Below are 25109 nucleotides of genomic sequence, written 5' to 3'. Positions count from 1 at the left end.
GACCCGGTACTAGATTGGTGTACCTAATAAACTGGCCACAGAGTGTACGGTCCCAAGTAACTGTAAAAATCTGTTTTTTTTTTTTTTATGAAAAGTGTTATAGCGACAAAATGTGATTTTACTTGACTCCTGTTTCCATAGCAACGGGCACAACCAGAAGGTGCACATGCACATGGTGGATCTGATGAGTTCCATCGTCTGCGAGGGAGACAGCGTGTCACAGGAACTACTGGACACTGTGCTGGTCAATCTGGTGCCTGCACACAAGGTACACACACATACACAAACACACACACTGAAAACACACACACACACACTGAAAACACACACAAACACACACACTGAAAACACACACACACACACACACTGAAAACACACACACACACACACACTGAAAACACACACGCACACACACTGAAAACACACACACACACACTGAAAACACACACAAACACACACACTGAAAACACACACACACACACACACACTGAAAACACACACGCACACACTGAAAACACACACACACACACACTGAAAACACACGCACACACTGAAAACACACACAAACACACACACTGAAAACACACACACACAAACACATACACTGAAAACACACACACACACACACACACACTGAAAACACACACACACACACATTGAAAACACACACACACACACACACACACACTGAAAACACACACACACTGAAAACACACACACACACTGAAAACACACACACATACACTGAAAACACACACACACACACACACACTGAAAACACACACACACACACACTGAAAACACACACACACACACACTGTTGTATTTAGCCTTAGAGTGTGTGTGTTAGCCCGCTGGCTGGAGTGTTGACTAATCACTGCATCCATTGTTTCTGGTACTGTGAACCAGTCTCTATGTTCAGTAATACTGTGAACCAGTCTCTATGTTCAGTAATACTGTGAACCAGTCTCTATGTTCAGTAATACTGTGAACCAGTCTCTATGTTCATTAATTCTGTGAACCAGTCTCTATGTTCAGTAATACTGTGAACCAGTCTCTATGTTCAGTAATACTGTGAACCAGTCTGTCTCTATGTTCAGTAATACTGTGAACCAGTCTGTCTCAGTGTTCAGTAATACTGTGAACCAGTCTCTATGTTCAGTAATACTGTGAACCAGTCTCAGTGTTCAGTAATACTGTGAACCAGTCTGTCTCTATGTTCAGTAATACTGTGAACCAGTCTGTCTCAGTGTTCAGTAATATTGTGAACCAGTCTGTCTCAGTGTTCAGTAATACTGTGAACCAGTCTGTCTCAGTGTTCAGTAATACTGTGAACCAGTCTGTCTCAGTGTTCAGTAATACTGTGAACCAGTCTGTCTCAGTGTTCAGTAATACTGTGAACCAGTCAGTCTCTATGTTCAGTAATACTGTGAACCAGTCTGTCTCAGTGTTCAGTAATACTGTGAACCAGTCTCAGTGTTCAGTAATACTGTGAACCAGTCTGTCTCTATGCTCAGTAATACTGTGAACCAGTCTGTCTCAGTGTTCAGTAATACTGTGAACCAGTCTCTATGTTCAGTAATACTGTGAACCAGTCTGTCTCAGTGTTCAGTAATACTGTGAACCAGTCAGTCTGTGTTCAGTAATACTGTGAACCAGTCTCTATGTTCAGTAATACTGTGAACCAGTCAGTCTCAGTGTTCAGTAATACTGTGAACCAGTCTCAGTGTTCAGTAATACTGTGAACCAGTCTGTCTCTGTGTTCAGTAATACTGTGAACCAGTCAGTCTCTATGTTCAGTAATACTGTGAACCAGTCTCTATGTTCAGTAATACTGTGAACCAGTCTGTCTCAGTGTTCAGTAATACTGTGAACCAGTCAGTCTCAGTGTTCAGTAATACTGTGAACCAGTCAGTCTCAGTGTTCAGTAATACTGTGAACCAGTCAGTCTCAGTGTTCAGTAATACTGTGAACCAGTCAGTCTCAGTGTTCAGTAATACTGTGAACCAGTCTCAGTGTTCAGTAATACTGTGAACCAGTCTGTCTCTATGCTCAGTAATACTGTGAACCAGTCTCTATGTTCAGTAATACTGTGAACCAGTCTCAGTGTTCAGTAATACTGTGAACCAGTCTGTCTCAGTGTTCAGTAATACTGTGAACCAGTCAGTCTCAGTGTTCAGTAATACTGTGAACCAGTCAGTCTCAGTGTTCAGTAATACTGTGAACCAGTCTCAGTGTTCAGTAATACTGTGAACCAGTCTGTCTCAGTGTTCAGTAATACTGTGAACCAGTCTGTCTCAGTGTTCAGTAATACTGTGAACCAGTCTGTCTCAGTGTTCAGTAATACTGTGAACCAGTCTGTCTCTATGTTCAGTAATACTGTGAACCAGTCTGTCTCAGTGTTCAGTAATACTGTGAACCAGTCTCTATGTTCAGTAATACTGTGAACCAGTCTGTCTCAGTGTTCAGTAATACTGTGAACCAGTCTCAGTGTTCAGTAATACTGTGAACCAGTCTCTATGTTCAGTAATACTGTGAACCAGTCTGTCTCAGTGTTCAGTAATACTGTGAACCAGTCTGTCTCTATGTTCAGTAATACTGTGAACCAGTCTGTCTCAGTGTTCAGTAATACTGTGAACCAGTCAGTCTCAGTGTTCAGTAATACTGTGAACCAGTCTCTATGTTCAGTAATACTGTGAACCAGTCTCTATGTTCAGTAATACTGTGAACCAGTCTGTCTCAGTGTTCAGTAATACTGTGAACCAGTCTGTCTCTGTGTTCAGTAATACTGTGAACCAGTCTGTCTCAGTGTTCAGTAATACTGTGAACCAGTCTCTATGTTCAGTAATACTGTGAACCAGTCTGTCTCTGTGTTCAGTAATACTGTGAACCAGTCAGTCTCTATGTTCAGTAATACTGTGAACCAGTCTCTATGTTCAGTAATACTGTGAACCAGTCTCAGTGTTCAGTAATACTGTGAACCAGTCTGTCTCTGTGTTCAGTAATACTGTGAACCAGTCTGTCTCAGTGTTCAGTAATACTGTGAACCAGTCTGTCTCTGTGTTCAGTAATAATGTGAACCAGTCTGTCTCAGTGTTCAGTAATACTGTGAACCAGTCTCTATGTTCAGTAATACTGTGAACCAGTCAGTCTGTGTTCAGTAATACTGTGAACCAGTCAGTCTGTGTTCAGTAATACTGTGAACCAGTCTGTCTCTGTGTTCAGTAATACTGTGAACCAGTCTGTCTCAGTGTTCAGTAATACTGTGAACCAGTCTCTATGTTCAGTAATACTGTGAACCAGTCTGTCTCTGTGTTCAGTAATACTGTGAACCAGTCAGTCTCTATGTTCAGTAATACTGTGAACCAGTCTCTATGTTCAGTAATACTGTGAACCAGTCTCAGTGTTCAGTAATACTGTGAACCAGTCTGTCTCTGTGTTCAGTAATAATGTGAACCAGTCTGTCTCAGTGTTCAGTAATACTGTGAACCAGTCAGTCTGTGTTCAGTAATACTGTGAACCAGTCAGTCTGTGTTCAGTAATACTGTGAACCAGTCTCTATGTTCAGTAATACTGTGAACCAGTCTCAGTGTTCAGTAATACTGTGAACCAGTCTGTCTCAGTGTTCAGTAATACTGTGAACCAGTCAGTCTGTGTTCAGTAATACTGTGAACCAGTCAGTCTGTGTTCAGTAATACTGTGAACCAGTCTCTATGTTCAGTAATACTGTGAACCAGTCTCAGTGTTCAGTAATACTGTGAACCAGTCTGTCTCTGTGTTCAGTAATACTGTGAACCAGTCAGTCTCTATGTTCAGTAATACTGTGAACCAGTCTCTATGTTCAGTAATACTGTGAACCAGTCTGTCTCAGTGTTCAGTAATACTGTGAACCAGTCAGTCTCAGTGTTCAGTAATACTGTGAACCAGTCAGTCTCAGTGTTCAGTAATACTGTGAACCAGTCAGTCTCAGTGTTCAGTAATACTGTGAACCAGTCAGTCTCAGTGTTCAGTAATACTGTGAACCAGTCTCTATGTTCAGTAATACTGTGAACCAGTCTGTCTCTATGTTCAGTAATACTGTGAACCAGTCTCAGTGTTCAGTAATACTGTGAACCAGTCTGTCTCAGTGTTCAGTAATACTGTGAACCAGTCTCTATGTTCAGTAATACTGTGAACCAGTCTCTATGTTCAGTAATACTGTGAACCAGTCAGTCTCAGTGTTCAGTAATACTGTGAATCAGTCTCTGTGTTCATTAATACTGTGAACCAGTCTCTATGTTCAGTAATACTGTGAACCAGTCTGTCTCAGTGTTCAGTAATACTGTGAACCAGTCTCTATGTTCAGTAATACTGTGAACCAGTCTCTATGTTCAGTAATACTATGAACCAGTCAGTCTCAGTGTTCAGTAATACTGTGAACCAGTCTGTCTCAGTGTTCACTAATACTGTGAACCAGTCAGTCTCTATGTTCAGTAATACTGTGAACCAGTCTTTATGTTGAGTAATACTGTGAACCAGTCTGTCTCTATGTTCAGTAATACTGTGAACCAGTCTGTCTCAGTGTTCAGTAATAATGTGAGACCCCTGCTGGTGATGAAATGTACTGCACGACACAGTTCTTATAATGACAGTATCATATATATACATATATATATATATATATTTTTTTTTTTAATGATTTACTTAAATGGCTAATATACATTTTAAATTAAATAAAAGTACAATTAAAAGTGAAGAAACACCTCTTTCACCTTGTGCATGTCTCTTTATTTTCTTAATGAAACGTTGTTGTTGTAGAACCTGAACAAGCAGGCGTATGACCTGGCCAAGGCTCTGCTGAAGAGAACAGCTCAGGCTATAGAGCCATACATCACTAATGTAAGTAGACTTTACTGCACCTCTCATCTCTCGCTCTCCTCCGCTCTCTCTTTCTTATCTTGGGTTTCGGGAAGTTGCTCGTGCAATGTGATATTGACAGTTGTGTTTGTGTACTAATGCTCTCTCTGTCTCTCTCTCTGTCTCTCTCTCTGTCTCTCTCTCTCTCTCTCTCTGTCACATCTGTCTCTGTCTCTCTCTCTTTGTCACACTCTGTCTCTTTCCTTCTCTGTCTCTTTCTCTTTCTTGGTGTGTGTGTCTCTCTATCTCTCTCTCTCGCACTCTCTGTGTGTCTCTCTCTCTGCGTGTCTCACTCTGTCTGTGTCTCGCTCTTTATCTCTCTTTCTCTGTCTCTCTTGTGTCTCTCTCTGTTTGTCTGTCTCTGTGTCTCTCTGTCTCTTGTATCTCTCTCTCTGTCTCTGTGTCTCTCTCTGGCTCTGTGTCTCTCTCTCTGTGTGTCTCCATCAGTTCTTCAACCTGGTGTTGATGTTGGGGAAGACGTCTGTCAGTGATCTGTCAGAACATGTGTTTGACCTGATCCTGGAGCTCTACAACATAGACAGCCATCTACTGCTGTCTGTACTACCACAGCTAGAGTTTAAACTGAAGGTATAACGCGTACACACACACGCATACACACATGCACACGCACACACGCATACACACACACACCTACCTCAAGGACAAACTACCTCTCGTTTACTGACATGATAACCTCTCCCTCCCTCCCTCTCTCTCTGTCTGTCTCTCTCTCTCTGTCTCTCTCTGTCTCTCTGTCTCTCTGTCTCTCTACTCTCTCTACTCTCTCTACTCTCTCTTCTCTTTCTCCCCTCTTCTCCAGAGTAATGATAATGATGAGCGTCTCCAGGTGGTCAAGCTGTTAGCGAAGATGTTTGGAGCTAAAGACTCTGAGCTGGCAGCACAGAACAAACCCCTGTGGCAGTGTTACCTGGGCAGGTGAGACAGAGAGAGGGTGTTCTCATGCTGGCTAATTGTTTGGTGTGAAAGGCTTTCCTCTTACCTGTTGTGTGTGTATGCGTGTGTGTGTGTATGCGTGTGTGTGCGCGTGTGTGTGTGTGTGTGTGCGTGAGCATGTGTGCGTACGTTTTACTATACTTGTGAGTAGAGATCGCCCGATTATTCGGAATGGCCGATTAAATATGGCCGATTTCAAGTTTTCATAACAATAGGAAATCTGTATTTTTGGCCGTTTTTTAAAATAGAAATGTAATCTTTATTTAACTAGGGAAGTCAGTTAAGAACACATTCTTATTTTCAATGACGACCTAGGAACGGTGGGTTAACTGCCTTGTTCAGGGGCAGAACGACAGATTTTTACATTGTCTGCTCAGGGATTCAATCTTGCAACTTTAGTTAACTAGTCCAACGCTACCTACCATCTAACTCACGAGGACCCCGCCTGTTACACAAATGCAGTAAGCCAAGATAAGTTGCTAGCTAGCATTAAACTTATCTTATAAAAAACAATCAATCATAATATAATCACTAGTTAACAACACATGGTTGATGATATTACTAGTTTATCTAGCGTGTCCTGCGTTGCATATAATCGATGCAGTGCGCATTTGCAAAAAAGGACTGTCGTTGCTCCAACGTGTACCTAACCATAAACATCAATGCCTTACTTAAAATCAATACACAGAAGTATGTATTTTTAAACCTGCATATTTAGCTAAAAGAAATCCAGGTTAGCAGGCAATATTAACCAGGTGAACTTGTGTCACTTCTCTTGGGTTCATTGCACGCAGAGTCAGGGTACATGCAACAGTTTGGGCAGCCTGGCTCGTTGCTAACTAATTTGCCAGAATTTTACATAATTATGACATAACATTGAAGGTTGTACAATGTAACAGGAATATTTAGACTGTTGGATGCCTCCCGTTAGATAGGATACGGAACGGTTCAGTATTTAACTGAAAGAATAAACGTCTTGTTTTCGAGATGATAGTTTCCGGATTCTACCATATTAATGACCTAAGGCTCGTATTTCTGTGTGTTATTATGTTATAATTAAGTCTATGATTTGATAGAGCAGTCTGACTGAGCAGCTGCAAGCTCGTAAGCATTCATTCAAACAGCACTTTCGTGCGTTTTGCCAGCAGCTCTTCGCAAGCACAGCGTTGTTTATGACTTCAAGCCTATCAACTCACGAGATGAGGTTGGTGTATCCAAAGTGAAATGGCTAGCAAGTTAGTGCGCGCTAATAGCGTTTCAAACGTCACTCGCTCTGAGACTTGGAGTAGTTGTTCCCCTTGCTCTGAGACTTGGAGTAGTTGTTCCCCTCGCTCTGAGACTTGGAGTAGTTGTTCCCCTTGCTCTGAGACTTGGAGTAGTTGTTCCCCTTGCTCTGAGACTTGGAGTAGTTGTTCCCCTTGCTCTGCATGGGTAACGCTGCTTCGAGGGTGGCTGTTGTCGTTGTGCTGCTGGTTCGAGCCCAGGGAGGAGCGAGGAGAGGGACGGAAGCTATACTGTTACACTGGCAATACTAAATTGCTTATAAGAACATCCAATAGTCAAAGGTTCATGAAATACAAATGGTATAGAGAGAAATAGTCCTATAATAACTACAATCTAAAACTTCTTACCTGGGAATATTGAAGACTCATGTTAAAAGGAACCACCAGCTTTCATATGTTCTCATGTTCTGAGCAAGGAACTTAAACGTTAGCTTTATTACATGGCACATATTGCACTTTTACTTTCTTCTCCAACACTTTGTTTTTGCATTATTTAAACCAAATTGAACATGTTTCATTATTTACTTGAGGCTAAATTGATTTTATTGATGTTTTATATTAAGTTAAAATAAGTGTTCATTCAGTATGGTTGTAATTGTCATTATTACAAACACATTTTAAAAATCGTCCGATTAATCGGTATCGGCTTTTTTTTGGGGTCCTCCAATAATCGGTATCGGCGTTGAAAAATCATAATCGGTCGACCTCTACTTGTGAGTACCAGGACATTTAGCTTGTCCGCACTTGTAAAAAGGCTATTTTGGGTTTAGAATTAGGCTTAGGTTTAAAATTAGAGTTCGGGTTTAGGCTTAGGTTTAAGGAAAATAGGATTTTCAATGGGAATCAATTGTTGGTCCCCAAAAAGTTCTCACAAGTACATTAAGACACAGCTCTGTGTGCATAGATTGTCAGGCTTCTAAGGTAATTGCTTTTTTTTTAGAGGTTGTTGTTTGTGTCTTGTCAGGTTCAATGATATCCACGTGCCCATCAGACTGGAGTGTGTCAAGTTTGCCTCCCACTGTCTCATGAACCACCCAGACCTGGCCAAGGACCTCACAGGTAACTGTCATTATTATCATGAACCATCCAGACAGACCTGGCCAAGGATCTCACAGATAACTGTCACGTCAGCCAGCCAGCCAGTCAGTCAGTCAGTTATTCTGTCAATCATTTAGCCAGTCAGTCAGTCAATAATCAGTGCTATCATTGATCAGCCTTACCTAGCAAAAGACTGGTAACTGTTGATCAATCTAGCAACCAACCAACCAGTCAGTCAATCAATCAATCAATTGATCAGTCAATCATGTGAAACGTTCAGTTATTGATCGGGAGCCATCTGTCCCTCTTACGTTTCCCAGAATTCCTGAAGGTCAGGTCACATGACCCCGAGGAGGCCATCCGTCACGACGTCATCGTCTCCATAGTAACTGCGGCCAAGAAGGACCTGACTCTGGTCAACGACGCCCTGCTGAACTTTGTCAAGGAGAGGACTCTGGACAAGAGGGTATGAGTTGGTGTTTTTAGGAAGGAATGGATTAGTATGGGTTGTTGTGAACCTCCTAGTTGTCAATGTTTTGCTGTCTGTCTCCCTTCTCCACTCTTCTCCCACCTCTCTCTCCCTTCTCCACTCTTCTCCCTCACTCTCTCTCCCTTCTCCACTCTTCTCCCCCCCTCTCTCTCCCTTCTCCACTCTTCTCCCTCCCTCTCTCTCCCTTCTCCACTCTTCTCCCTCCCTCTCTCTCCCTTCTCCACTCTTCTCCCTCCCTCTCTCTCCCTTCTCCACTCTTCTCCCCCCCTTTCTCTCCCTTCTCCACTCTTCTCCCTCCCTCTCTCCCTTCTCCACTCTTCTCCCTCCCACTCTCTCCCTTCTCCACTCTTCTCCCTCCCTCTCTCTCCCTTCTCCACTCTTCTCCCTCCCTCTCTCTCCCTTCTCCACTCTTCTCCCTCCCTCTCTCTCCCTTCTCCACTCTTCTCCCTCCCTCTCTCTCCCTTCTCCACTCTTCTCCCTCCCTCTCTCTCCCTTCTCCACTCTTCTCCCTCCCTCTCTCTCCCTTCTCCACTCTTCTCCCTTCTCCACTCTTCTCCCTCCCACTCTCTCCCTTCTCTACTCTTCTCCCTCCCTCTCCCTCCCTTCTCCACTCTTCTCCCTCCCTCTCTCTCCTTTCTCCACTCTTCTCCCTCCCTCTCTCTCCCTTCTCCACTCTTCTCCCTCCCTCTCTCTCCCTTCTCCACTCTTCTCCCTCCCTCTCTCTCCCTTCTCCACTCTTCTCCCTCCCTCTCTCTCCCTTCTCCACTCTTCTCCCTCCCTCTCTCTCCCTTCTCCACTCTTCTCCCTCCCTCTCTCCCTTCTCCACTCTTCTCCCTCCCTCTCTCTCCCTTCTCCACTCTTCTCCCTCCCCCCTCTCTCCCTTCTCCACTCTTCTCCCTCCCTCCCCCTCTCTCCCTTCTCCACTCTTCTCCCTCCCTCCCCCTCTCTCCCTTCTCCACTCTTCTCCCTCCCTCCCCCTCTCCCTTCTCCACTCTTCGCCCTCCCTCCCCCTCTCCCTTCTCCACTCTTCTCCCTCCCTCCCTCTCTCTCCCTTCTCCCTCCCCCTCTCCCTTCTCCACTCTTCTCCCTCCCTCCTTCCCTCTCTCTCCCTTCTCCACTCTTCTCCCTCCCTCTCTCTCCCTTCTCCACTCTTCTCCCTCCCTCTCTCTCCCTTCTCCACTCTTCTCCCTCCCTCTCTCTCCCTTCTCCACTCTTCTCCCTCCCTCTCTCTCCCTTCTCCACTCTTCTCCCTCCCTCTCTCTCCCTTCTCCACTCTTCTCCCTCCCTCCCCCTCTCCCTTCTCCACTCTTCGCCCCTCCCTCCCCCTCTCCCTTCTCCACTCTTCTCTCCCTTCTCCACTCTTCTCCCTCCCCCTCTCCCTTCTCCACTCTTCTCCCTCCCTCCCTCTCTCTCTCTCCCTTCTCTACTCTTCTCCCCCCTCTCTCTCCCTTCTCTACTCTTCTCCCCCCTCTCTCTCCCTTCTCTACTCTTCTCCCCCCTCTCTCTCCCTTCTCCACTCTTCTCCCCCCTCTCTCTCCCTTCTCCACTCTTCTCCCTCCCTCCATAGTGGCGTGTGCGTAAAGAGGCCATGATGGGATTGGCTCAGATCTATAAGAAGTACTCTCTCCAGGGAGAGGGGGGCAAGGAGGCAGCCAATCAGATCTCCTGGATCAAAGATAAACTACTACACATCTACTACCAGAACAGCATCGACGACAGGTAGGAGGGGGGGACGCTGGGAGGGGGTGAGACGGTAGGAAGGTGTGTGAAGGGAAGTACAGAGCATCAACGACAAGTCTGTCTAAATGGAAAGAAGGGTTAGATTACAGAGAGTGTGTGCTGGCAGATGTAAAAAGAGAATTCTGTTAAATTAGTGTAATGAGAAACGATCGACTCCAAGAGACTCCTACACTGCTGAGAGAGGAGGAGGAGGGGAGAGAGACACTGGTAGAATATAAAGATGGAGATGGGTCAGAGGGGTTTGGATTGAGACTGAAATAAAATAGAGCTCCCTATATCCCCCTGTAATGTTATAACTCCCTCTCTCGTTTCTCTCCTCTTTATAACCTTTCCTCCCCCTCTCCCCTTCCCCACATCCTCTCCCCCTCTCCTCACATCCTCTCCCCCTCTCCCCTTCCCCTCATCCTCTCCTCACATCCTCTCCCCTTCCTCTCATCCTCTCCTCACATCCTCTCCCCTTCCCCTCATCCTCTCCTCACATCCTCTCATCCTCTCCTCTCATCCTCTCCTCACATCCTCTCATCCTCTCCTCACATCCTCTCCCCTTCCTCTCATCCTCTCCTCACACCTTCTCTCCCTCCTCACATCCTCTCCCCTTCCTCTCATCCTCTCCTCACATCCTCTCACCCTTCCTCTCATCCTCTCCTCACATCCTCTCCCCCTCTCCTCACATCCTCTCCCCTTCCTCTCATCCTCTCCTCACATCCTCTCCCCTTCCTCTCATCCTCTCCTCTCATCCTCTCCTCACATCCTCTCATCCTCTCCTCACATCCTCACATCCTCTCCCCTTCCTCTCATCACATCCTCTCCCCTTCCTCTCATCCTCTCCTCACATCCTCTCCCCTTCCTCACATCCTCTCCTCACATCCTCTCATCCTCTCCTCACATCCTCTACCCTTCCTCTCATCCTCTCCTCACATCCTCTCTCCCTCCTCACATCCTCTCTCCCTCCCTCTCTCCTCACATCTTCTCCCTCACATCCTCTCTCTCCTCCCCTCCTCTCCTCTCTCCTCTGTCTGTCAGGTTGTTGGTAGAGCGTATCTTTGCCCAGTACATGGTACCTCACAACCTGGAGACCACAGAGAGGATGAAGTGTTTGTATTATCTCTACGCTACCCTGGACACTAACGCTGTCAAGTAAGTCTCCTGGTCCTCCCTCCCTACCCTGGACACTAACGCTGTCAAGTAAGTCTCCTCCCTCCCTACCCTGGACACTAACGCTGTCAAGTAAGTCTCCTCCCTCCCTACCCTGGACACTAACGCTGTCAAGTAAGTCTCCTCCCTACCCTGGACACTAACGCTGTCAAGTAAGTCTCCTCCCTCCCTACCCTGGACACTAACGCTGTCAAGTAAGTCTCCTCCCTCCCTACCCTGGACACTAACGCTGTCAAGTAAGTCTCCTGGTCCTCCCTCCCTACCCTGGACACTAACGCTGTCAAGTAAGTCTCACACGTACAATTAGGTCTTGTCCTATTTTTGACTCCAGCTCCCTCCCTACCTTTCAGCTCCCTCTATACTTAACCAATGCTACTGTATTGTACTTCTGCTACTGTAATGTACTTCTGCTACTGTAATGTACTAATGCTTAGGGGCTGGCACAGTAATTGTATTCCGTAAAACTTAAATTAATAGCCCGGGTGTTTATTTGCTTAAATCACTGAACAAAACAGGTGGAGCCAGGCTTCCATTTGAGCCAGGCTTCCATTTGAGCCAGACTTCCATTTGAGCCAGGCTTCCATTTGAGCCAGGCTTCCATTTGAGCCAGGCTTCCATTTGAGCCAGGCTTCCATTTGAGCCAGACTTCCATTTGAGCCAGGCTTCCATTTGAGCCAGACTTCCATTTGAGCCAGGCTTCCATTTGAGCCAGGCTTCCATTTGAGCCAGGCTTCCATTTGAGCCAGGCTTCCATTTGAGCCAGGCTTCCATTTGAGCCAGGCTTCCATTTCCTTAATGCACACAGCTTTTGCTCAGCAGTTTCTCAGCTGTTAGCAGCCAACGGCTAGCAGTTTCTCAGCTGTTAGCAGCCAACGGCTAGCAGTTTCTCAGCTGTTAGCAGCCAACGGCTAGCAGTTTCTCAGCTGTTAGCAGCCAACGGCTAGCAGTTTCTTACTGGTAATGAAAACATGCTTTAGTCAGCTGAGGTTCTGTCTCCAGCCTCCTCCATACATACCTCATCAATGCTACTGTAATATGCTACTGCCCTCCTTTAGCAGAGCCTCTGTGGCCGACTTACTATGTGTTTTAATAGCCCTCTCTCTCTCTCCCCCCCCAGGGCTCTGAATGAGATGTGGAAGTGTCAGAACATGCTGAGACACCATGTCAAAGATCTCCTGGACCTGGTCAAACAGCCCAAGGTACTGCTAATCAACTGCTCCTAGCGCTGAATGTTCATATATACTCTACTCCAAGACTGCTCCTAGCGCTGAATGTTCATATATACTCTACTCCAAGACTGCTCCTAACGCTGAATGTTCATATATACTCTACTCCAAGACTGTTACTGAAATGTATTGGAACACTAAATATTGTTTTTGTTTTTTCAGTCTGACGCGGGAAGCAAGGCGGTGTTTGCCAAGGTTATGGTGATTACGAGTAAGTCAACTTCACTCAACCCTTTGAAGAACCCTTTTTGGTTCCAGGTAGAACACTTTTGGGTTCCATGTGTAGAACATTTTTCACTGAAGGTTCTACAATGGAACCCAAAAAGTTTCTACATGGAACTTAAAAAGATGATTCTATGGGGACTAGGGCTGAACCCAATTAGTCGATTGTTTGGTCCTTAGGCTGTTGGTCGACCAAGATTGTTTTAGTTAAGTAGTAACACGTGTGTATATATATATAGATATAGATATATAGATATAGATATATATATATATATATATATATATATATATATATTGCGCCCATCTCAGTGAACTAATCCATTGCGGAGGCCTAGACTAAAAGCCAATTTCTGCTTGATCTGAAATGTGGTGGAAGGCTCCATATGGAGGGTGTGACGTAATGGCGGACCCCCTAGAGACACGCAGAGGTCAAATCCGGCTCCGTACCACATTACCATGCGCCTCCCAAATGTTGGAAAAAATGCTCAGGGCTCTGTGTCGCTCTGCATTGACATGATTGGTTGACGGTAGGTGGGGGCGGTACATCCTGTAGAAAACACAAACTTCGCTACTTTGACAACAGCTCTGCACTGCTCCGTGAAGCGTGAACGCCCTCACTACTGCCGAGGCAACGTAAATGCTGCACGGCCAATGCTGGCGTGGGATTGACCATGTGTCCAGAGGCACAATGCACACTTCTCTCTCCAGAATGCGCTCTCTCTCTCTCTCTCGCCCTGACTACTGCCGAGGCCGTATCAACGTAAATGCTGCACGGCCACAAGGGGTCACTAGAGCGCGATGAGCCAAGTAAAGCCCCCCCTGGCCAAACCCTCCCCTAACCCAGACGACACTGGGACAGTTGTGCACCGCCCTATGGGATCACAGCCGGTTGTGACACGGCCCGGGAATAAACCCGGGTCTGTAGTGATGCCTCTCAGTGCCTTAGACCGCTGCGCCACTCAGGGGGTGGTCGGTCTAAACTTTGGTTACGGCCATTTCTGTTAATGTATTCAATATTATTATTCCAGTCTTCTGATTGGCTTAACGCATCACCACTAATGACCTGTGGAGCTTCTCAGAGTAACGTTTTCTTCACCTCAAACGCCAAGCAAACATCCATTTAGAATGACAACAGATCCTCAGTGTATCTGAAATATCTTTCTAGCGGTCTCCCTTTTCATAACCCTGATTACTTATTATCAGTTCTTGAGTTGGACTGAAGTAGGTTCTGTTACTCATTTTGCGTGCCGGTACTGTTTATATTTAGGTGCAGGAGCTCCACAATACATTGAGCTAATATTCTATAAGAGGAACCGGAGCTCAAGCAGTAGAACATTCGAGGTGCCGGTACTCCGCTCCGGTGAGCTCCTGCCCAAGTCAAGCACTGCTTCTTATCCCTTGTGAAAATAGCCTACAGCTGTGTCTGTCCCAAGCTCACTGGCATGGGAAACTCTCTTGAGGGCCCAGAATATTTTATACAATGTTGCAAGTTCGCCAGTGCAAGCTTCAGGCCTGACCCAAGTTAATAGTTGGTGCAGTGTTTAAAGTTGGTTGCAGACAGGCCCGTGTTTAGCCAATGTGATTTATAGGATATTCATTTAGGTAGAATTTTGATTAACCATATGACAATGATTTTGAGATATGAAGACGTTATTGTAAATTAAACGAAACTGTCATGAAAATTTGCATATGGTAGATCGGTAGAAATGGTAAGATAAATTTGAAATTCAACATGAGAAAGCTTGCAGACTCCTCGTGTAGCCTACTACCGGCATCTTTAGGAGAGTAATGGCAGAATCTGCGAGGGCCAGCAGGAGAGGTGAAGAGAGGTGAGGAGGATAGTTATTTTTCTTCTGGTTATCTATATCTCTGGTTCCCTCTTGAGGCATTTGTCTTTCTTCAGCAAACTGTGCGCTTAAAGCATCAGACAAGCTCAATGCATATAGTTGATTTCATTAAAACACATAGGGTGACTATATATGGAAAAATGCACTTTTAAATATTTTGACCAATCGATTAAATGGGGACAGCCGAAGAACCTTTATTTTCTAAGTGCACACCCACCACACACACACTCTCAACACTAACCAAATCCCCCCATGTGTGTGTGTGTCTCCAGGGAACCTTCCAGACCCAGGCAAGGCCCAGGATTTTGTGAAGAAGCTAGCCCAGGTCCTGGATGATGATGAGCGGATCAGAAACCAACTAGAGACCCTGGTCTCACCGGCCTGCTCCTGCAAACAGGCCCAAGTCTGTGTGGTGAGTAGAGAGAGCGTGTGTGTGCGATTGCATATGTGTTTTTATTACTTATCCTTCCTTGCCTTTTTTTGTTGCTTTTTTTCGTTGTTGTTGCTTACGGCACCTGGTATTCCCAGGCGGTCTCCTGTCCCAGTTCTAACCAGGCCCTAACAGGTGTGTTCAGGGTGGTGGTCACAAGCATATAATTAGGTCCCTTGGCTCATCTCTGTAACTTCTCAATGGGCTCGGGAGAGGCAAAGGTGGAGTCATGAGCCCTCTGAAACGTGACCCGCCTGGCCGCCCTCTGAAACGTGACCCGCCTGGCCGTTCTCTGGAACGTGACCCGCCTGGCCGTTCTCTGGAACGTGACCCGCCTGGCCGTTCTCTGGAACGTGACCCGCCTGGCCGTCCTCTGAAACGTGACCCGCCCGCCCGTCCTCTGGAACGTGACCCGCCCGGCCGTTCTCTGGAACGTGACCCGCCTGGCCGTCCTCTGAAACGTGACCCGCCCGGCCGTCCTCTGAAACGTGACCCGCCCGGCCGTCCTCTGAAACGTGACCCGCCTGGCCGTCCTCTGGAACGTGACCCGCCTGGCCGTTCTCTGGAACGTGATCCGCCTGGCCGTCCTCTGAAACGTGCCCCCCCCGGTCCTTCCTCTGAAACGTGACCCGCCTGGCCATTCTCTGAAACGTGACCCGCCTGGCCATTCTCTGAAACGTGACCCGCCTGGCCATTCTCTGAAACGTGACCCGCCTGGCCGTCCTCTGAAACGTGACCCGCCTGGCCTTCCTCTGAAACGTGACCCGCCTGGCCGTTCTCTGAAACGTGACCCGCCCGCCCGTCCTCTGAAACGTGACCCGCCCGGCCATCCTCTGAAACGTGACCCGCCTGGCCGTCCTCTGGAACGTGACCCGCCTGGTCGTTCTCTGGAACGTGACCCGCCTGGCCGTCCTCTGAAACGTGACCCGCCTGGCCTTCCTCTGAAACGTGACCCGCCTGGCCATTCTCTGAAACGTGACCCGCCTGGCCATTCTCTGAAACGTGACCCGCCTGGCCGTCCTCTGAAACGTGACCCGCCTGGCCGTTCTCTGAAACGTGACCCGCCTGGCCGTTCTCTGGAACGTGACCCGCCTGGCCGTCCTCTGAAACGTGACCCGCCTGGCCGTTCTCTGGAACGTGACCCGCCTGGCCGTCCTCTGGAACGTGACCCGCCCGGCCGTCCTCTGAAACGTGACCCGCCCGGCCGTCCTCTGGAACGTGACCCGCCCGGCCGTCCTCTGAAACGTGACCCGCCTGGCCGTCCTCTGAAACGTGACCCGCCTGGCCGTCCTCTGAAACGTGACAGGATCTAACCCCAGGCTGTAGTGCCGCCTCGATTGCTGCTCCACCCAGGGCCCCCGTTACTTATCCTCCTACAGAGAGACTTCACTAGGAAACCAGTCAGTGCTAAACAGCCTAGTAACCTGTTATACGTGTGTGTGTGTGTGTGTGTGTGTGTGTGTGTGTGTGTGTGTGTGTGTGTGTGTGTGTGATTATACTGTGTGTGTGCCACGGTTTTCCGTCAGCCGGTATTAGCCGGCTTGTGGCCGGAATTTTTTGGTTTGTTGAAAAGCCGATAAAGTAAATTGGCACCGGCCAATTGTCCGTTAGAAGAAGGAAAACAATCCCATAATGCTTTTAGCCTATTCATTAACACCATTCCATGGAAGGACATTTAGCCGGTCATGCCTATTGGTCTATAAGGTAATTTGCATAATATAGTGGATTTAAATTGGTGCGTGTGTATATTCGTTACGTATCTTTTTATTTACCACACACTCGCAGCATACAGATACAGAGCCCTTGGAGTGTAAAATCTGTCAGACAGCCAGAGCTATTGCTACAGCCTCTCAGACAGCAAATGTATCGGCAACGGAAGGCAGGCTTCATCGCCGCGTCACACACCACTTTGCAATGAGCTGGAGGCAGTACGCATTTTGAAAACATATCCTTAAATGTTGGAAACCTGAACATTTTTACAACAGATTATGAGGCATGTTTTAACCTTGCTTCAAAGTAGCAAAATCAGAAATGTTCTTTCATTGTCTTGTAACCAAAAGAACAATCCTAGTCATGTTAGCGTCCCATGCTAGTTGTTGATAATCCTAGTCATATTAGCGTCCCATGCTAGTTGATGATAATCCTAGTCATGTTAGCGTCCCATGCTAGTTGTTGATAATCCTAGTTATATTAGCATCCCATGCTAGTTGTTGATAATCCTAGTTATATTAGCATCCCATGCTAGTTGTTGATAATCCTAGTCATATTAGCGTCCTATGCTAGTTGTTGATAATCCTAGTTATATTAGCATCCCATGCTAGTTGATGATAATCCTAGTTATATTAGCATCCCATGCTAGTTGTTGATAATCCTAGTCATATTAGCATCCCATGCTAGTTGTTGATAATCCTAGTCATATTAGTGTCCCATGCTAGTTGATGATAATCCTAGTCATGTTAGCGTCCCATGCTAGTTGTTGATAATCCTAGTTATATTAGCATCCCATGCTAGTTGTTTATAATTCTAGTCATATTAGTGTCCCATGCTAGTTGTTGATAATCCTAGTCATGTTAGCGTCCCATGCTAGTTGTTGATAATCCTAGTTATATTAGCATCCCATGCTAGTTGGTGATAATCCTAGTTATATTAGCATCCCATGCTAGTTGTTGATAATCCTAGTCATATTAGCATCCCATGCTAGTTGTTGATAATCCTAGTCATATTAGCGTCCCATGCTAGTTGATGATAATCCTAGTCATGTTAGCGTCCCATGCTAGTTGATGATAATCCTAGTTATATTAGCATCCCATGCTAGTTGTTTATAATTCTAGTCATATTAGTGTCCCATGCTAGTTGTTGATAATCCTAGTCATATTAGCATCCCATGGTAGTTGTTGATAATCCTAGTCATATTAGCATCCCATGCTAGTTGTTGATAATCCTAGTCATATTAGCATCCCATGGTAGTTGTTGATAATCCTAGTCATATTAGCATCCCATGCTAGTTGTTGATAATCCTAGTCATATTAGCATCCAATGCTAGTTGTTGATAATCCTAGTCATATTAGCATCCCATGCTAGTTGTTGATAATCCTAGCCATATTAGCATCCCATGCTAGTTGATACATCTTAGATCTCCCCTCTTTCTACATTTCTAATGGACATAAAACCGCTCACTTTGGACAAGTGTTATTCAGTTAATTGTATTATGGAACGAACATTTGTGCGTAGCCTTCTGCCCTGTGATAATATGAAGCTGTTGCATTTTTTGCAGGTTTTTTTTCCATATATTTATATATATATTTATATGTAGCCTAGACTGGTTGTATGAATTTGGGATCTATCGTCCCACAACTGTCCCAGAGTCTGTTTGGTATAATTTGAATTTCTCGACAAGTTGACCAATAGAATAGGGAAACTTTTCTATATTATGGGGGATAGTAGATTTATATAGGCTAGTGATTTTGCTGTTCCGTTACTCATCTTGATGCCTGAGGGGAAAAATGTGGGCATCGGACTTTTAGTAAGAAGGGATCTCACAAATCAAATCAAATTTTATTTGTCACATACACATGGTTAGCAGATGTTAATGCGAGTGTAGCGAAATGCTTGTGCTTCTAGTTCCGACAATGCAGTAATAACCAACAAGTAATCTAACTAACAATTCCTAATCTACTGTCTTATACACAGTGTAAGGGGATAAAGAATATGTACATAAGGATATATGAGTGAGTGATGGTACAGAGCAGCATAGGCAAGATACAGGCCGTCCTCTGAAACGTGACCCGCCTGGCCATCACATCGTTGCATCCTCGACATCCCATGTTCTGTTGAAGATGAATTGCCATGAACTAACTGTCGTTCTGAACACCGTGGGTGGACGCCATAATCAGGTTACTCAATGCATATGGTTCCGGCAAAACAAAATGCTGCCAGTCAGATGCCTGACGCCACATTTCCCTAACAGAAACCGTGTGTGTGTGTGTGTGTGTGTGTGTGTGTGTGTGTGTCCTCCAGAGAGACATCACTAAGAAGTTAGGCAGTCCTAAACAGCCCAGTAATCCCTTCTTAGAGATGGTCAAGTTCCTGCTGGAAAGAATTGCTCCTGTACACATCGACACAGAGTCTATCAGGTAATACACACCCCAACACACTGACACACACTCTACTACACACCCCAACACACTGACACACACTCTACTGCACACCCCAACACACTGACGCACACTCTACTGCACACCCCAACACACTGACACACACTCTACTGCACACCCCAACACACTGACACACACTCTACTGCACACCCCAACACACTGACACACACTCTACTGCACACCCCAACACACTGACACACACTCTACTGCACACCCCAACACACTGACACACACTCTACTGCACACCCCAACACACTGACACACACTCTACTGCACACCCCAACACACTGACACACACTCTACTGCACACCCCAACACACTGACACACACTCTACTGCACACCCCAACACACTGACACACACTCTACTGCACACCCCAACACACTGACACACACTCTACTGCACACCCCAACACACTGACACACACTCTACTGCACACCCCAACACACTGACACACACTCTACTGCACAACCCCAACACACTGACACACACTCTACTGCACAACCCCAAACACACAAGGTGATTGATCTATGATTTGCTTACGTTGTGTTTTCTCTCTACTTCCCTCCCTCTCTCTCCCTTCCTCCCCCCTCTCTCTCCATCCCCTCCCTCCCTCTCGCTCTCCCTCTCTCTCCCTTCCTCCCCCCCTCTCTCTCCATCCCCTCCCTCCCTCCCTCTCGCTCTCCCTCTCTCTCCCTCCCTCCCTCCCTCCCTCTCCATCCCTCTCCCTACATCCCTCTCCCTTCCTCTCCCTCTCTCTCCATCCCTCTCCCTCCCTCTCTCCCTCCCTCTCCATCTCTCTCCATCCCTCTCCCTCCCTCCCTCTCTCTCCATCCCTCTCCCTTCCTCTCCCTACATCCCTCTCCCTCTCTCTCCATCCCTCTCCCTCCCTCCCTCTCCATCTCTCTCCATCTCTCTCCCTCCCTCTCTCTCCATCCCTCTCTCTCCATCCCTCTCCCTTCCTCTCCCTCTCTCTCCATCTCTCTCCATCCCTCCCTCTCTCTCCATCCCTCCCTTCCCCTCTCTCTCTCTCCATCCCTCTCCCTTCCTCTCCCTCTCTCCATCCCTCCCTCTCTCTCCATCTCTCTCCATCCCTCCCTCTCTCCATCCCTCCCTTCCTCTCTCTCTCCATCCCTCTCCCTCCCTCTCTCATCCATCTCCCTCCCCCCCTCTCAGTGCTCTGGTAAAGCAGGTGAACAAGTCGATAGATGGAACAGCTGAGGATGATGAAGAGGGAGTTCCTACCGAACAGGCCATCAGGGCAGGACTGGAACTACTCAAGGTATCTCTCCCTTTTTTTCTCCTCTCTGGCTTCCTGTGCTTTCTGTCTCTGTCATTCACCCTTCTCTCACCCCCCCTCTCTCTTTCTCCTCTCTGGCTTCCTGTGCTTTCTGTCTCTGTCATTCACCCTTCTCTCACCCCCCTCTCTTTCTCCTCTCTGGCTTCCTGTGCTTTCTGTCTCTGTTGTCATTCACCCTTCTCTCATCCCCCCCCTCCCTCCAGGTCCTGTCGTTCACCCACCCGGTGTCGTTCCACTCTGCGGAGACGTTTGAATCCCTGCTGGGCTGTCTGAAGATGGATGACGAGAAGGTGGCCGAGGCGGCGCTGCAGATATTTAAAAACACAGGAAGCAAGATGGAGGAGAGCTTCCCTCACATCAAGTCGTGAGTTTATAATAATAATATAATAATATATCCCATTTAGCAGACGCTTTTGTCCAAAGCGACTTACAAGTCGGCTGGGGCCACTACTTTTACATATGGGTGGCCCCAGTGGGAATCGAACCCACGACGCTTGGCGTTGCAAGCGCCATGCTCTACCGACTGAGCCACACAGGACTCAGTTTAATGTCAAATGTTTGTGTTGCACAGATGTGTACACAGACATATTCACACACACACACCTACACACACACACACACACACACACACACACACACACACACACACACACACTCTCTCTCTTTCTCTCTCTCTCTCTCTTACATACATACATACATACATACATACATACATACATACATACATACATACATACATACATACATCTACACACACACACATACATCTACACACACACACACATACATCTATACACACACACATACCTACACACACACACATACCTACACACACACACACATACCTTCCTCGCATCAAGTCGTGAGTTCACGATTTTCCCCCCATTTTTCATTTATTTGATGAACACAAATGTTTACCCATAAAGCTCTCTGATTGTGTTACCTTGATGTTATTATTAGGCTGAAGCCACTGGGATAGTCGCCCACGTTAAATAATCACAGTCTTTCTGTAGATTAGAACATAAGGAGTCTGCTAATGTCTCCAACAACGGGGTAGGAAGTCTTGCCGCTCTTTTGGCCATTGCATCCCATTGAACAAGCTGCTGTAGTGTGTAGAACAGCCTTGTAGTGTATGAATGTGTATTCTAGAACTGGTTGTTTGGATCCTGGATGCTGATTGGTTGATAGACGGAGGGGCCTGTCATCAGTTCCATTTGAACTATCCAACTGTAACAGGTGTACTGTCCCACAGCCCAGTCAGGCAATTCATAAACCTCATCTCCCCGGGGGGGGGGGAAAGAGTCTCTTATTTCCCTATAATTCCTCCCTCTCATGCTCTCCTCTTCTCCCCCTAGTGTTCTGCTGCCAGTACTGCAGACCAAAGCTAAGAGAGGACCACCTCGCCAGGCCAAATATGCCATCCACTGTATCCATGCCATGTTCACACACAGAGACACACACTTCGCTCAGATCTTTGAGGTGAGGACCAGTCTGCCTTTTACGATCTAGTCATTTTTCTCCTTATATCTTCGCTTCTTAAGCCCTCTTTCCTATCAATCAATCAACCATTTAATAAAATATTATACAAATGTTATATTATGAAATATTATATTCCAACCGGATGAGCGACTAAAAAGCTTTCTGATTAGTGATTCTCCATTGAAAGTTATTTTGGGGCCGAGGTTTAATCTGTGTCTGGGGAATCTGCCCTCTACACATGTCAACAGATGACAGAGTAAATAGTGACATTTTTATTTTTTATTTTACCTTTATTTAACTAGGCCAAGTCAGTTAAGTACAAATTCTTATTTTCAATGACGGCCTGGGAACAGTGGGTTAACTGCCTTGTTCAGGGGCAGAACGACAGATTTGTACCTTGTCAGCTCGGGGATTTGAACTTGCAACCTTCCGGTTACTAGTCCAACGCTCTAACCAATAGGCTACCTGCCGCCTCTACACTCTAACCACTAGGCTACCTGCCGCCTCTACACTCTAACCACTAGGCTACCTGCCGCCTCTACACTCTAACCACTAGGCTACCTGCCACCTCTACACTCTAACCACTAGGCTACCTGCCGCCTCTACACTCTAACCACTAGGCTACCCTGCTGCCTCTACACTCTAACCACTAGGCTACCCTGCCGCCTCTACACTCTAACCACTAGGCTACCTGCCGCCTCTACACTCTAACCACTAGGCTACCTGCCGCCTCTACACTCTAACCACTAGGCTACCTGCCGCCTCTACACTCTAACCACTAGGCTACCCTGCCGCCTCTACACTCTAACCACTAGGCTACCTGCCGCCTCTACACTCTAACCACTAGGCTACCTGCCGCCTCTACACTCTAACCACTAGGCTACCTGCTGCCTCTACACTCTAACCACTAGGCTACCTGCCGCCTCTACACTCTAACCACTAGGCTACCTGCCACCTCTACACTCAAACCACTAGGCTACCTGCCGCCTCTCCACTCTAACCACTAGGCTACCCTGCCGCCTCTACACTCTAACCACTAGGCTACCCTGCCGCCTCTACACTCTAACCACTAGGCTACCCTGCCGCCTCTACACTCTAACCACTAGGCTACCTGCCGCCTCTACACTCTAACCACTAGGCTACCTGCCGCCTCTACACTCTAACCACTAGGCTACCTGCCGCCTCTACACTCTAACCACTAGGCTACCTGCCGCCTCTACACTCTAACCACTAGGCTACCTGCCGCCTCTACACTCTAACCACTAGGCTACCTGCCGCCTCTACACTCTAACCACTAGGCTACCTGCCGCCTCTACACTCTAACCACTAGGCTACCTGCCGCCTCTACAGTCTAACCACTAGGCTACCTGCCGCCTCTACACTCTAACCACTAGGCTACCTGCCGCCTCTACACTCTAACCACTAGGCTACCTGCCGCTTCTACACTCTAACCACTAGGCTACCTGCCGCCTCTACAGTCTAACCACTAGGCTACCTGCCGCCTCTACACTCTAACCACTAGGCCACTTGCCGCCTCTACACTCTAACCACTAGGCCACCTGCCGCCTCTACACTCTAACCACTAGGCTACCTGCCGCCTCTACACTCTAACCACTAGGCCACCTGCCGCCTCTACACTCTAACCACTAGGCTACCCTGCCGCCTCTACACTCTAACCACTAGGCTACCCTGCCGCCTCTACACTCTAACCACTAGGCTACCTGCCGCCTCTACACTCTAACCACTAGGCTACCTGCCGCCTCTACACTCTAACCACTAGGCTACCTGCCGCCTCTACACTCTAACCACTAGGCTACCCTGCCGCCTCTACACTCTAACCACTAGGCTACCCTGCCGCCTCTACACTCTAACCACTAGGCTACCCTGCCGCCTCTACACTCTAACCACTAGGCTACCTGCCGCCTCTACACTCTAACCACTAGGCTACCCTGCCGCCTCTACACTCTAACCACTAGGCTACCCTGCCGCCTCTACACTCTAACCACTAGGCTACCCTGCCGCCCCTAAATGTCTTGTCTCTCTCTTCCCAGCCGCTGCATAAAGGCCTGGACCTTGAGGACCTGGATCAGCTGATAACTCCTCTCACCACTCTGGGTCACCTGGCTCTGCTGGCCCCAGAACAGTTTGCCGCTCCGCTCAAATCGCTGGTGGCCAACTTCATAGTCAAGGACCTGCTCATGAGCGACAGGGTGGGCACAGATAGACACACAGGACACTTACGTCTTTTCATTTGAGAGGAGAAGCTTTCGCAGTGTTCCTGGTTGTAACAGCCTGTGTTTATTGTGGATGTGTGGTTGTTGTGTAGATCCCAGGTAAGAAGACCACCAAGCTGTGGGTTCCTGATGATGAGGTGTCTTCTGAAACCCTGGCCAAGGTTGGTTTCCCTTCTTCCTTCACCTCCTTCCTCTCCTCTACCTCCTTCCCCAACCTCCCCTCTACCTCCTTCACCAACCTCCCCTCTACCTCCTTCACCTCCTTCCCCAACCTCCCCTCTACCTCCTTCCCCAACCTCCCCTACCACTTCCTTCCCCGACCTCCCCTCTCTCCTCTACCTCCTTCCCCAACCTCCCCTCTACCTCCTTCACCAACCTCCCCTCTACCTCCTTCACCTCCTTCCCCAACCTCCCCTCTACCTCCTTTCCCAACCTCCCCTACCACCTCCTTCCCCGACCTCCCCTCTCTCCTCTACCTCCTTCCCCAACCTCCCCTCTCTCCTCAACCTCTTCTCCCTCCTTCCCCATCTCCCCTCTCTCCTCTACCTCCTTCCCCAACCTCCCACCTCTCCTCTACCTCCTTCCCCAACCTCCCCTCTCTCCTCAACCTCTTCTACCTCCTTCCCCATCTCCCTTCTCTCCTCTACCTCCTCTACCTCCTT

The 25109-nt window shown here is 47.4% G+C and overlaps 1 protein-coding gene across 1 annotated transcript in view; it reads left to right on the top strand.

Annotated features, from left to right (window-relative positions):
• LOC135544040 (sister chromatid cohesion protein PDS5 homolog B-like) overlaps positions 1–25109 on the top strand; it is a 107620-nt gene that overhangs the window by 47295 nt on the left and 35216 nt on the right. Inside the window, exons 6-22 of the mRNA XM_064971393.1 lie at positions 142–268; positions 4798–4878; positions 5344–5484; positions 5717–5832; positions 8098–8192; positions 8492–8637; positions 10229–10380; positions 11425–11538; positions 12674–12755; positions 12945–12993; positions 15124–15263; positions 19299–19414; positions 20611–20716; positions 20938–21098; positions 22090–22213; positions 24265–24423; positions 24540–24608. Of these exons, the coding sequence (XP_064827465.1) occupies positions 142–268; positions 4798–4878; positions 5344–5484; positions 5717–5832; positions 8098–8192; positions 8492–8637; positions 10229–10380; positions 11425–11538; positions 12674–12755; positions 12945–12993; positions 15124–15263; positions 19299–19414; positions 20611–20716; positions 20938–21098; positions 22090–22213; positions 24265–24423; positions 24540–24608 (1978 nt within the window). The remainder of the gene's footprint in view (positions 1–141; positions 269–4797; positions 4879–5343; positions 5485–5716; positions 5833–8097; positions 8193–8491; positions 8638–10228; positions 10381–11424; positions 11539–12673; positions 12756–12944; positions 12994–15123; positions 15264–19298; positions 19415–20610; positions 20717–20937; positions 21099–22089; positions 22214–24264; positions 24424–24539; positions 24609–25109) is intronic.

The sequence above is a fragment of the Oncorhynchus masou genome, chromosome 8 (assembly GCF_036934945.1).
Source record: "Oncorhynchus masou masou isolate Uvic2021 chromosome 8, UVic_Omas_1.1, whole genome shotgun sequence".
NCBI classification, from domain to species: Eukaryota; Metazoa; Chordata; class Actinopteri; order Salmoniformes; family Salmonidae; genus Oncorhynchus; species Oncorhynchus masou.
The sequence above is the reverse complement of the archived record's forward strand: the minus strand, read 5'-3'. Positions and strand labels throughout refer to the sequence as shown.